We start from the raw sequence: 15,163 nt of genomic DNA on the forward strand, positions 1-15,163 counted from the left end.
GGTCTTATTATATTTACATGTTTACATGAAAAACTTATTATATGGTTTGCTTTTTTCCACTCATTTATCAAGGACATGTTTCTAAGTCATTACATTTAGAGTTCTCTTATCAAATAGCTGCATGATATTTTGCTGTTCAGAGATAATTTCATCCAATATCTATATTCCTCAGATATATAGATTGGTTCCAATATTGTTTTATTAGTTAACAGTATTGTAGTGAAGATGTGCATTCTGAGGAGAATGTCAATGTTCTGTGAGAGAGTTTCTTGGAAATTTATGACTTACTGGATGTCTAGAATAAAAGTTGTGGTTAGATATGCAGAATCAGCTTCCTAAAAGATTGTATCAATTTATAATCCCTCCAGATTGTATAAATTTATAAATTTATAGTTTAACACATCCTGTCTAACATTGTATGTAGTTTATTTTCTTAATTTTTCTTCAAATTAGTAATTTACGTGAGTGTATGTGAGCATGCATATATTTATGAACTTCCTATTTGTAATCTTTTCTCTTTTTTGTTTTATTTTTCTTACTACATTGCATATCAGATTTTAATCCATTATCTATTGTATCTGTAAATATATTTCTTTAGACTGACAAAATAATATATTTTTACATTGTGATGCCATTTGTAGAAATTTATAGTTTTTAAAGTCTTGGGATGGGCAGTACCTTTTCAGGTAGTAGACCTGAAATCATAAAATAAAAGAGAAAATATTGAGAAATTTGACTGTGACTGTATAGTAGAATAATAATATGCTGTGACCAAGTAGGGTTTATTTTAGGAAGGAAATTATGGATCAATAATAACAAGTCTCTTAATATATTCAGTACATAATAGGTTGATGAAAAGAATTTTTGTTATCTTGACAGATATAGAAAAAATATCTATTAATACTTACTATAATTATTTTTAAGTATTTCTAATCATATGTGGATTACAGTATAAATACCATCTTAGGAAATACTATAGGCATATCCGTTAAAGTCATAATAAACTTTATTAATAAAAAATTAGTGAGTTCCCATTGTGGCAGTGGAAACAAATCTGACTAGTATCCATGAGGATGTGGGTTTACTCCCTGGCCTCGCTCAGTGGGTTGGGGATCTGGCATTGCTGTGAGCTGTGGTATAGGTCGCAGATGTGGCTCGGATCCCACGTTGCTATGGCTGTGGTATAGGCCGGCAGCTGCAGCTTGATTCAACCCAAGCCTGGGAACTTCTTGTGCCATGGGTATGGCCCTAGAGGGCAAAATAAATAAATAAACAATAAATAAAACAATTAAATAATAAATAACAAATGGTTGTTAATTAATAATTAAATAATTAAATTTAATTATTTACTAAATAAATAATTGAAATAATTTAATTCTTGCAGTTCTGTCTAACTTATTGAGAAAAGGAAATGAATATAAGTATTAGCGAAGTACTTATAAATATACAAAAATTTAGTCTTTCTAATATTCTAGCAAAATATTCATAGAAAAAATATAAATAGAGAAGGAATATAGGAATATATAAAATACTTTGAGTTAAACAGGAATGTGTAAGACCTCTAAGGAGAATCTTTGCAAGGGACCAAAATGACCTTGGTAAATGAAAACAAATATAATATTCATGGATGGGTGGGCAAAATGTAATAAATATGTGAGTTCTTTGCTAAATGAAAAAACCTGGATGGATGTAAATATTACAATGATTTGGGTTACTCTAAATTTATCTCTATTTTTCATGTAATATCCACTAAAAGTTGGTTAGGACTTTTAAAATTGTCATAATTGTTAGTGTTACTATTAGTATTTTTACTACTAAAGCTAAACTTTTGAATTTTCCAATTGCAAAATGGGCAAAGGGTATTAATGATAAATTTATATGTGAATAAATATAGATGGCCGTAGTACATTAAAAGAGATACAAATTTGGTAGAATCAAAGAAACATCAATTTAAAATTTTTAAGGGAGTTCCCGTCGTGGCGCAGTGGTTAACGAATCTGACTAGGAACCATGAGGTTGCGGGTTCAGTCCCTGTCCTTGCTCAGTGGGTTAATGATCCGGCGTTGACGTGAGCTGTGGTGTAGGTTGCAGATGTGGCTCAGATCCCACGTTGCTGTGGCTCTGGTGTAGGCCATCGGCCACAGCTCTGATTCCACCCCTAGCCTGGGAACCTCCATATGCCGTGGGAGTGGCCCAAGAAATGGCAAAAAAAAAAAAAAAAAAAAAAAAAGACAAAAATAAAATAGAATAAAATATTTCATGTGTTCAGTATTTTTTATCTGCTTTACTATATGACAGATGCTGTTCCATGCACAGCATGGAATATGGTCCTAAACTGGTTTGTTTAGTCTGTGTTTTGTATATATAGATCATCTAGTAGGGATTGAAAAATAAAATTTAAATTCTAAATATACATTTATAAGTCGTGATGAATGCTGTAAAAAAGGCACTGAGAGATCATAATGAGGGACATAAATGTATATAGGTAGTTCAGGAAATATTTTTCTGATTAGTAGAACTAGAAACTAGGCCAAGAATGAGAGGAATTTTAAGCCAGGAGAACCTGTGAGAATGCCTTAGACAGGAAGTGACTTGATAAGCACGAGATGATCCGGAGAGTGAGTAGGAATCTGATCATGTGGCATATTGGAGTCTATAATTTTGTATTTAATCCTGTTATGGGGCGCCATTGAGATTATTTAAACAGAGGAGTGATACGCTAGATTTGCAATTCTGTAATGTTACTCTGACTGCCGTGCTGTGAATGGATTGGAGGGGACAAGAGCAGAAATGGGGAGACAGTTAGAAAGCATATATAGATGTTTTGGTAAGAAATGATAGTGACTTGGGTTAGAATTATAACAGTAGAGAGAGAGAGATGTGAAATGTGAGATTGGTTTTAGAGTATTAGTTGAAGGAACTTCACAATTAACAAGGCATGTGTGGGAGGGAGAATGAGATATAAAGGGGATACTCCAGGTTTCTCTTCTGAGCTACAGTGGATGATGGTGCCACTCACTGGAGCTGTAGAGAAGATTCTGATTGGGGGAAATTATCATTTCAGTTGTTAATTTGATGAGTTTGAGGTACCTACAAAATATTCAGCTAAAGATGTTGAAGACTGGCCAAAGAAGTGTGTCTAGTTCTTAGGAAAGAGGTTGGGACTGGAAATAAGAATAAGAGGATTCGTGATTTCAAAGATGCAGATGTGGATGTGGTTATTGGAGTGGGTGGCAAGTGCAGTGAAGAAAGTCATAGAAAATGAGAAAATAAGTCTATGAGGCTGGATGTTGAATGGCTCATTCATTTAGTTTTAAGTGTTGCTTGGGATTAGGACCACTGAGCCAGATGTGACAAGCAATTGTTAGATTAATAAAGCCAGTGATATAAATATCAAAGGAGTGTGGCTTTACTTAAGAATAGGGAAATACAATTCTGAAGAACTGTGAAGAATAGAGTATATTAACTTCTTCACCTGACTTCTGAAGTACTTGAAGTATGGCAAAAAATTCAGCTTCTATGTGAGAGGGGAAAGCTGTGCCTTGTGGGGAGAATCAGGATTTGGGTGAGAAAGAAGGTTTAAGGGCGGTGGCCCTCTCATTGGTTCTGGAGAATGAGGGGTGTTTGGGAGCTTTTATATTATTGAATGGAAATTAGAACAAACTAGAAAGATTTTGAAGGGAGGGAAGGAATTCGAGATTGGCTAGGTTAGAATCACAGCACATTGCTGTAGTGTTTGAGTGTAGAAGATGAGAGGAGTTTATGTTTCAATCAGTGACCAAGAAAAACTGAGCTGTGACTGTACTGCTGCTAGTTTCCCAGGGGATGACAAACCTTCAGGTTCATGGCATTCAGCCTAATGTTATATTTTTATTGGGTATTGTAAAAAAAAGTACACCTTAGACTTACTGTATTCTATTTGAGGATAATAAAACTTTGAATTGTATTCTCTAAAAACATGAGCCATGTTGAATGTAATTTATTAATTTATTTTTGTTAGAGGATGTCATGGGTATACATTTTCCTTTGGAATTTTTATTTTATTTTATTTTATTTTTTACTATATTTTAAGTCCGTCTCAAAAGTTAATTTTAGTGAGAAATTATATCATTAAAGAATAATATTTTGAAGAACTTTTTGTGAACTTTGTCTCTCCTGAAGCTAAGCTACAGTAGAATTTGGCAGTTGATTAATTTGATTTAAATACATTGTTATAGTGTGTGTTTTACTGGTTGTTTCTGTGAGACATTGTGTATCATGTGAGTCATAGTTTCCAGAAAATATCTTTACAAAATATAGATTGTGGAATGACAGATTTTACACTGAATTAAAAAAAGCTTTTAGGTGATGGAATTTTTATCGTCATTTAAGTTAGGAAAAATAGCTAAATGTGTCTTTCCATCTCTGTTAAGAGCTTTGCTTCTGTTGGTCAGCGATATATATAAATGATATGTCTGTGCTATATATATATATATACACACACATATGCCAACATGTGTTTGCATATCATCGGTCTAGGTGAACTCTTCATGGACACTCGCATACATCATATATTCTAAATTTGGATGTGGTGTTGTACTAATGTCAGTGGGATCAAGTTGATTATTAATGTTTAAATCTTCTATATCCTTACTGTTTTCCCTGTTTGTTCTATGAATTACTGAAAAAGTTGTATTAAACTATCCTTGCATACTGTCTATTTCCCTTTTAGTTCCATTCAGTTTTGCTTCATGTATTTTAAAGTGTTTGTGTATACATTCATGAGTGTATGTCTCCCTAATGGTGATGTTTTCACATTATGAAATTTCTCTCTTATTTTGAAGTGTACTTTGTATGACATTAATGAAGCCACAGTGGCCTTCTTATGGTTAACATTTGCATGTTATATCCTATTTCATTTTACTTTCAATTTATCTGTCTTTATATTTGAAGGGTTACTTGTACAAACAGCATATATTTGGATCTTCTAATCAGAAATGTACTACTTTTAATTGGAATTTATTTATATTTAGTTATAATTATTGATAGGGTAGGTTTAAGTTTACTGTCTTGATATTTGCTTTCTATTGTGCCATTTGTTTTTAGCTCCATTATTCATTTTTTCTGCCTTTTATAGATTAATCAAGTATTTTAAAAATGTTCAATTTTATTTTCTTAATGGCTTTTAGATTTACCCCTTTGAACTATTTTTTAAATCATTGCTCTAGGGAATTATAATATGTATATTCTAAATTGTATCAGAAATATGTTGTTTTTGAATTTCTTAAAAATTGGGTATGGAATTTGGGGCTGACAGTTTTCCTTTCAACACTTTTTTTACCAACCTTTCTCTATTTATTCCACCTTCCAAGCCCCTCATAATCTACTATTCTCTACATCTCTATGAACTAGACTTTTTTTTTAAGATTCCACATATAAATGTATATAGTATTTGTCTCTTCTCTGGCGTAATTCACTTATAATAATGCTCTCCAGGTCCAGGTTCATCCTTGTTACAGAAAACGATAGAATTTACTTTTTTTAAAGGCTGAATGATATTCCTGTGTATGTGGGTGTGTGAGTGAGAGAGAGAGAAACAGAGACAGAGAACAGAGAGAGGGGCATTACTTCTTCTTCTTTTTTTTTCTTTTTATGGCCACACCTGTGCTATATAGAAGTTCCTGGGCCAGGGGTTGAATCAGAGCTGCAGCTGTGGCCTACACCACAGCCATGGCAACACCAGATCCAAGCTGCATTTATGACCTATTTGTGGCAATGCCAGATCCTTAACCCACTGAGCGGGGCCAGGGATTGAGCCCACATCCTCATAGAAGTAATGTTGGGACCTTAACCTGCAGAGCCACAACAGGAACTGCAAGAGGGACATTTCTTGACCCATTCATTCATAGCATTGGCACTTAGGTTGTTTTCATACTTTGGCTATTGTGAATAATGATGCAGTGAACCTGGGAGTGCAGATATCTCTTCAAGGCGATGGTTAGTTTCCTTTGGATATATACCCGGAAGTAGGATTGCTGGGTTATATAATAGTTCTATTTCTAATTTATCGAGGAACCTCCACACTGTTTACCATGATGGCTATAACAGATTACATCCTCATCAACCATGCACAAAAGTTCTGTTTTCTCAGCATCATTTCCAGCATTTGTTATATATTTTGATAATAGCCATCCTAACAGGTGTGAGGTGCTATTTCATGGTGGTTTTGAATTGCATTTTCTTTCTTTCTTTTTTTTTTTTCATTTTTAAGGGCTGCACCTGCAGCATATGGAGGTTCCCAGGATAGGGGTCGAATCAGGGCTGTAGCTGCTGGCCTATGCCAGAGCCACAGAAATGTGGGATCTGAGCCACATCTGCAACCTACACACAGTTCACGGCAACGCCGGATCCTTAACCCACTGAGCAAGGGCAGGGATCAAACCCGCAACCTCATGGTTCCTGATGGATTCGTTAACCACTGAGCCATTATGGGAACTCCCCAATTGCATCTTCTTGATGACTAGTGATGGTAAGCACCTTTTCATGTACCTGTTGACCATGCATGTCTTCTTTGGAAAAAAGTCTATTTAGATCCTTTGCCTTTTTTTTTTTTTTTTTCCTATGAATTACATGAATTCCTTGTATATTTTGGATAGTAACCCCTTAGTGGACATGCAGTTTGAAAATATTTCCTCTCTGTCAATAAGTTGTCCTTTCATCTTGTTGAAGGATTCCTTTGCTGATCACACGTGTTTGAATTTACAATTTTAAAAGTAGTCCCATTTAAAAATTTTGCTTATGTTGCCTTTTTTTTTTTTTTTTTGTCAGATCCCCAAAATCATTTCTAAGAACAGTGCCAAGGAGCTTATGTTTGATGTTTGTTGCCAGAGGCCAGCTCCAGAGGCCAGGGAGTGTACAGTTTTTTCCCGATAGGAGAGGGATGCAGCGTCGGCGAATGTACAATTACGGAGATAGCCTGTATGTCTCTTCTTTTACGGCGCTGGACTGCTCAAACTTTATTGGCAACAGTGGTTGATTATATAGACAGTTTTTTACTACAGATTACATTACCAGTGTTAAAAGTAAATTGGTTAACTATTACATGGTATAGCAGCTATGCATCCTGTTTTAAGATCTCTGTCTTAACTAAGTGAGTACTTTGGAGAGGCCATAAACACAAGAATTTGGCATTCACAAACTTTGTAGACTGGTGCTTTTCTTCAAAGCGTTATGGCAGGGAGACAGTGTAAGTAAATATAACCAACTTAATTAAACTAGCTATCAATAAAAAGCTTTTAAAATCAAGGACAAAACTCACAGCTAGGTTTTTTGGATAATATATGGCTAACTTCTAAGGACCTCATTAAAATCCTAACTCTAAGTTTACTATATAACTAGTTAATAGATAAACACTATATTTTAAACTAAGTTGGATTAAAATAGGGGAACATCTTTCAGGATGAAATTCTTATTATATTATTGTTGTAACTTTGTTAAATCACAAATCACCATAGGAAACAAGAATGGAAAAGAAGAATAATAAGCAAGTAATCAGGAGACTGAGGAAAAACTGAATAACAAATAAACAGCAGGAAAGACTAGGTCACCCGAGAAACAATCCAGGTTCTCCAGTGTAAACATGGAAATTGTTTTCCCAGAAAATCCCCAAGTCTTCCCCATCAACATCAAAATGAGAGCTGTGTAACCTGAGGCCTGCCTCGGCTTGTACCATGCAGGCAGGCTTTTATCCTGACCAGAGGCCCACCTTCGGCTTGTATACCGTTCAGGTGAGCTCCCTTTCTTGGTTAGGAACCTGTCTTCAGGTTTTTCTGTCATCAGGCAAGGTCCTTTTTTTGAGTCCCTGCATCTTCTCGGCTCCCCGCAGATGTTTCCTTCTAGAAGTTGTACTGTTTCAGATCTTGTGCACAAGTTTTTAATCCATTTTGAATTGATTTTCATGTATATTATAAGGTAGGGGTTCAGTTTCATTTTTTTGTATGTAGCATTTCAGTTTTCCCAATTCCATATATTGAAGAGATTTTCCTTTCCTCGTTGTTTTTGGTCCCTTCGATGAAAATGAATAGGCAGATAATGCATGGTTTGATTTCTTGGCTCTCTCTTTTGTTCCATTGATCTGTGCATCTCTTATTTATGCCAGAACTATGTTGTTTTGGTTACTTACTTAAGTGTTGTGATATATTTAAAATCAGTAAATGTGATGCCCCCAGCCTGTTCTTCTTTCTCAATATTACATTGCATATTTGTACAGATTGGGTCTTGTACAAATTTTAATACTTCTTGTGAAAAATTCCATTGAAATTTTTATAGGGCTTGTAATGAATTTTTATATCATACGGACAATTTATAGGTAGTATGGACATTTTAACAGTATTAATTTTTCCAATCCATAAGTATGGAATATTCATTTGTATCTTTTTCAGCTTCTTTCATCAGTGTTTTTTAGTTTCCAGCATAGAGATCTTTCACCTCCTTGGTTAAATTATTCCTATGTACATATTTTATTCTTCTTGATGCTATTTTAAAAGGATTATTTTATTAATTCTCTTTCAGATAGTTTGTTGTTAGTGTATGAAAACACAATTTATTATATATGTTGATTGTGGTATCCTTTAACTTTCCTGAATTGGTTTATTCTAAAGTTTTTTTGTGTGAAGTCTTTAGGGTTTCTGTATATAATTATATCATGTAATTTGCAAATAGAGCAATTTCTTCTTCCTTTCTTATTTGAATGCCTGTTATTTATTTTTCTTGTCTGACTGCTTTAGCTAGGGCTTCCAATATGTGTTGAATAAAAGTGGTGAGAATGGGTATCCTTGTCTTTTTTTTTGGCTATATCTTGGGCTGCTCCCACGGCATATGGAGGTTCCCAAGGCTAGGGGGTCCAGTCGGAGCTGTAGCCACTGGCCTACGCCAGAGCCACAGCAACGCGAGATCCGAGCCGCGTCTGCAACCTACACCACAGCTCACGGCACGCCGGATCGTTAACCCACTGAGCAAGGGCAGGGATCGAACCCGCAACCTCATGGTTCCTAGACGGATTCGTTAACCACTGTGCCACGATGGGAACTCCGTATCCTTGTCTTGTTCCTGATATTAGAGGAAAAGCTGAAAGCTTCTCACTGTTGAGTATATTAGCTGAGGACTTGTCATATATAGCCTTTATTATGTTGAGGTAGATTCTCTCTATACCCAATTTCTTGAGAGTTTTTATCATGAAAAGATGTATTTTGTCAAATGCTTTTTCTGCATCTGTTAGGATGATCGATCTCATGATTTTTATCTTTCATTTTGTTAATGTGTATGACATTGATTTATAGATCTCGAACTATCCTTATATCTCTGGAAAATCTCACTTGATCATGGTGGATGATTCCCCCTCCCCCCCTTTTTTTTGGCTGCACCCATGATTCCCCACCCCCCTCCTTTTTTTGGAGGTCCCCAGGCCTGGGATCAAACCCAAGCTACAGAAGTTACAATGCCAAATACTTAAGTGCTAGGCCATGAGGGAACTCCCTGATCCTTTTTACTTTTTAATCTGTTGCTGAATTAGCTTTTCTAATATTTTGTTGAGTTTTTTTGCATCTGTGTTCATCACAGATATTGGCCTCTAATTTTGTTTTCTTATGGTGTCCTTGTTTGACTTTGGTATCACAGTAATACTGGCCTCATAAAATGGGTTGGAAGTGTTTCCTCCTCTTCTATTTATTGGAAGAGTTTGAGAAGGGTATATTAATTCTTTATATTTTTTAGAGGCCATCTGGTCTTGGACTTTTGTTTGTTGGGAGGGTTTTGATTACTGGTTCATCCATTACTAGCAATCAGTATATTCACATTTTCTATTTCTTCCTGATTCAGTTATGGTTGGTTGTATGTTTATTTCTTCCAGGTTATCTAGTTCATTGGTTTATAGTTGTTCATAGTAGTCTCTGTATTTCTGTGATATTAGTAGAAATGTCTCCTCTTTCATTTATAATTTTATTGAGTCCTTTCTTTTATAACTTTATTGAGACTTATTTTTTATAATTTGTAATTTTATTTATTGAATACTTTCTTTTTTGGGTGAGTTTAGTTTAAATGTTTATCTTCTCAAGAAATAAGCTTTTAGTTTCTTTGATCTTTTCTATTGTCTTTTTAGTTACTGTTTTATTTATTTACACTCTGATCTTTGCTATTTCCTTCCTTCTACTAACTTTTGGCTCAGTTTCTCTTTTTTCAGGTTCTTTGAGGTATAATTGAGATTGCTTTTTTGATCTCATTTTTTTCCATTTATCACTATGGACTGCCCTCTTAGAACTACTTTGTTGCATCCCATAAGTGTATTTCCATTTTCATTTCTTGAGATATTTTTTGACTTCCCATTTGAGTTTTCCTTTGACTCATTGATTGTTCAGGAGTATGTTAATCTCCATATATTTGTAAATTTTCCAGTTTTATCCTTGCAACTGATTTTTGCTATTTACCAAACATGACAAGTATAATCCCTTCTTGGAGCGATCCTTTGCCCTATTACCATTGTTTGAAATACTTATTCTTCAGATATGCCATAACTAGCTCCCTCACTTTCTGTTTAAGTACTGTTGTTTTCTCTTCCATTATTACTCTCTATCTTTACCATACTTTTCTTTTTTTTTTTCGTTTTTTCTTTTTTTTGTCTTTTTTGCCTTTTCTAGGGCCGCTTCCTGCAGCATATGGAAGGTCCCAGGCTAGGGGTTGAATCAGAGCTCTAGCCACCAGCCTTTGCCAGAGCCACAGCAATGCAGGATCTGAGCCGTGTCTGTGACGTGTGCCACAGCTCACGGTAACGCCGGATCGTTAACCCACTGAGCAAGGCCAGGGATTGAACCTGCAACCTCATGGTTCCTAGTTGGATTCTTTAACCACTGTGCCACAATGGGAACTCCCACCATACTTTTCTTTTGTATCTGACATATCATTCAGTCAGTCAATCGTATATTTTCATCCCCTTGTCTTGAGCAACACTGCCCAAATACAACTTTTGTGATGATGATAATATTCTATATCTGCACTGCTCAACTAAGTAGCCACAAGCCACAATGTGGCTATTACGTACCTGAAATGTAGGTAACGTGGCTGAGGTACTGAATTTTTAATTTAATTTGAGTAGCTACATGTGTCTGGCAGCTGCTGCATTGTGCAGTGCAGTTATACAATGTATGAGAAAGGGAACCTTTTTTTTTTAATTATAGATGCATCTCAGTAGCTATGTGCATGTAGATACTTTGTAAATATCTGTTAAATGAATAAATGGTGATAACTGTCAATACAATTCATCTTTGAATTCTTATATCTTTTAATCTGTAATTTCAGATTGAACACTTTTTTAGTCACCTCCAGACATTCCCAAATTATCCTGTAGATCTATAAGACATCTTCACAAAGTGCTCTTTTTTTTTTTTTTCTGTCTTTTTAGGGCCGTACCTGTGGCATATGGAGGTTCCCAGGGTAGGGGTCTGCAGCACACAGGGTAGGGTCTGCCTACACCACAGCCACAGCAATGGCAGATCTGAGCTGCATCTGGGACCTACACCACAGCTCATGGCAATGCTGGATCCTTAACCTACTGAGCCAGACCAGGGATCGAACCTACATCTTCGTGGATACTAGTCAGATTCGTTTCTGCTGCGTCATGATGGAAACTCCCTCACAAAGTGTTCTGCATCATCCATCAAAGATCCTGAGTTACATAATTATATAAATTAGACTGGCGCATACTTGGCAATGTGGGTTACAGATAAAGGAAAATGCAAGGTGTATGAGGTGGTCTTCTCTATCACAGAGCTCATATTTGGTGATAAAGTGTTAGATGAGTGCATATTTTCCTTCTGTGTTCTAATCAAGCATCCATATAATGAGTCATGCTTTTCCTGAGGTAAAGAGCCCCAGTTCTGTCCCTTAGCTTCCATTACGTTCCAAAATAAGAACTCTTTCAACTTTGAAAATTCCCTAAAGATAGTATCCATCATGAAGTTTGAAAAATCATACAGAAGCTACTCCTACTAGCCTGTAATTATGGCAAAATCCTTATATCTGTTATCCTGTGAGAAAATTATGTTTGAAAATCCTTATTGCTATCCTCTGTAATAATAATTTCAGGTTTTGGAGATGGGCTTGGTGGCTAGATATTCTTAAAACTTAAAAACAGAAGTAGAATTTAAAAGAAAGTTTGAGGAGTTTCCATCATGGCTCAGTGGTTAACGAATCCGACTAGGAACCATGAAGTTGTAGGTTCGATCCCTGGCCTTGCTCAGTGGGTTAAGGATCCTGCATTGCTGTGAGCTGTGGTGCAGGTTGCAGACGCAGCTCGGATCCTGAGTTGCTGTGGCTGTGGCGTAGGCCAGCAGCTACAGCTCTGATTGGACCCCTAGCCTGGGAACCTCCATATGCTGCAGGAGCAGCCCTATAAAAGGCAAAAAGACAAAAAATACAATACAATAAAATAAAAAAATAATAAAATAAAATAAAGTTTAAATAATACAAATGTTGGGTCTTTGGTTTTCAAACTGAATTCCATGGAGCTTCCCTCCAGAATTGATACCAAGATCTCAATTCACTCATGCTACCTATCCCCAGCCATTCTTCAAGCCTGTTTTATATGTTTGTGCCATTGTGCAAAATTATTTTACTTGCCAAAGGGCTCAACTTTGAAAAGTTTTCAAATTATTGCATTTAGACCTTCTTCATTTATTATTTCAGTAAGACTTTTGTAAAAAGTCAGAAGGTAGTGTGTTCAATGTTGAATTTTCTGACAGAAGGGTAATCATATTGCTGATTCAAAGGTCATATATTTGATTTGTATGCTAGGAGTACAGGTAATGAGGGTGGCATTGCTATGAAAAATTGGTGAGTGGGACATGTATTCTTATAGGGTCTTATAGGAAAGGCCTCAAAAAGTAATTTTGGTTTCTTTAAATTAAGCAAAGTTTGTTTTTTTAAACAGCAGGAAGACAGAGATCCACAACTAGCTTTTCAATTATGGCTTAAAAAAAAGCATGAAGAACAGTTGAAAGAAAGAAAGACTGAAGAACTACGAAAGCAAGAGGAGTGCTTATTTTTCCTTAAAGGAACAGAAGGCCGTGAAAGAGCCTTTAAACAGTAAGTCAAAGGAAGTGCATTTTCCCTCCTTCCTTATGGTCATTTTAGAAAGTTATATACTCAATAAAACTTAAAACAGATTGATCTCTTACATTATGTACTTATTCAGTTTTAAAGCCACAGTTTTAATATGTGAGAAAATTCCTTAACTCCATATTTGCATAATATCTACACCATTCTTTCAAGGTATTTTTCAATACTTAAATTGTTTCTTACGGCACCAGTGTGATAACCTTTGATTGACTGATTTGTTCATTTCTTAGAGAAATGGGCCAAATATTGGTTACATTGGTTACAGCTTCTCCTATACAGTCTTCAAAAAAAAAAAAAAAAAAAAAAACTTAATAAAAGAGTTACATTTACCAATAAAATATTTTTTCTGTAAAGAAAAGCAGTCAGGCTGAGGAGGAATATCTGGATAGACCAAATGGAAAGGAGTTTTGGACACATATTTTGGTATTTTAAGGCAGACTTGATTTCTTTTCAGTTGCCTGGGTAAGAGTCTGCATTACCTGGGTTACTGTGAGGAAACAGACCTGGCTTCAGAATTTCGCTAGCAAGCCTTGGGAGAGGGAGTGCATATTGAGTTTGCTTGTTTGAAATTCATTTCTTTCTTTTCTATCTTTTTTTGCTATCTTTCTTAATTTCTTTGCCTCTTCCTTTCCTTTCCTTTCCTTTCCTTTCCTTTCCTTTCCTTTCCCTTCCTTTCTTAAAAATTTTATATATGCCTTTATTATAATAGATGCAGTAAATGTGCATTATGGAAATGGAGGGGAAGAAAGTCACATTTCATCACCCAGAAATCACTATTGTTAGCACCTAAGCACTTAACTTCTAAGTATTTCTCTGTACATATATTTACAATTTTCAAATATAAATTGAGATCATACTGTATATACTATTCTACAATTTGCTTATTTTCATTGATGATCTCATCTAATGTCTAACCTACAACCATTTTTCCCCAGTTGATCTCCAAATGACTACAGTTAATTTGCTTAAACTAATATCCAGTTCAAAACCACACAACACTGGATTATGAGGTTTCTTACAGTTACTAATACAGTTACTTATTTAGATTTATTTCTGGGAAAAAAAACTATATATATACATACCCACCACATATGCACTTTCATACTAGAAATGTGAATATACAATTATTTTTAATGTTATTTTACCTAAGCAAGCTTTAGAATGTGGACTCTTCCTTCACCTTTTTTGATGTTTTTTAATGCTTAGGCTTATTTTTTCCATTTTAAGGAAGAAGTATTTTATGCACTGAAAGGCAAGAGTTCTATAATTTCTCTACCAAGAAGAGCAAGGCAACATTTCTGCATGCTGGTTAAGTAATGTTTTAGAATATAGCTAGTTGCAAAAAATAAGTCTTATTTGGAATCTGTCAAATACTTATTTGCTTAGAAAATTATATCTTTTTAGAAAAGATAGGCTCTATGTCGCATGTAAAATAGTGTTTATTACTTAAAAAGTTTTTTTTTAGTTGGCAGTTTCATTATAAGACAAACTTAATTTCAAACATTTGATTCTAAATGTGACTATGCTTTCTTGTGTGTGTGCCTTTGGTATAGGTCTGAACTTTTTTAGTTAATACTAATTTGTGTTGTGACCAGAGCATTTCAATTTAAAAAATCTGATTAACTTTTAATTGTCTGTAGTAATAACTATAGCGTGAAGAGTGTGTTCAGGTGCATACTCACCAGATCTGATCATGTCCCTTTCTACAGATGGCTAAGAAGGAAACGCATAGAAAAACTAGCAGAGCAACAAGCTGTAAAAGAAAGAACTAGACAGCTCCGACTAGAAGCAAAGCGTTCTAAACAGTTACAGCACCACCTGTATACTATGTCAGAAGCCAAATCTTTTCGTTTTACTGATCATTACAACTGAAGGTATCTATTAAATACTTCATTTGGAAGCTGCTGTCCTCAAAGTTTTGGATATTTTTGGGGGCCTTGTGCTTTGATCATATTCTAAATTATGGAAATGCTATTTATCTTTTGGTAATATTGATGGTGAATTTATCTTTTTTTTT

At 35.1% G+C, this 15,163-nt stretch overlaps 1 protein-coding gene across 1 annotated transcript in view; it reads left to right on the forward strand.

The window, feature by feature from the left end:
• Positions 1-15,163, forward strand: part of CCDC181 (coiled-coil domain containing 181) — a 32,615-nt gene extending 17,452 nt beyond the window's left edge. The window contains 2 exon segments of the mRNA XM_047783986.1: positions 12,959-13,113; positions 14,856-15,163. Of these exon segments, the coding sequence (XP_047639942.1) occupies positions 12,959-13,113; positions 14,856-15,018 (318 nt within the window). The 3' untranslated portion in view covers positions 15,019-15,163.

This window comes from Phacochoerus africanus, chromosome 6 (genome assembly GCF_016906955.1).
Source record: "Phacochoerus africanus isolate WHEZ1 chromosome 6, ROS_Pafr_v1, whole genome shotgun sequence".
In the NCBI taxonomy this organism is placed as follows: domain Eukaryota; kingdom Metazoa; phylum Chordata; class Mammalia; order Artiodactyla; family Suidae; genus Phacochoerus; species Phacochoerus africanus.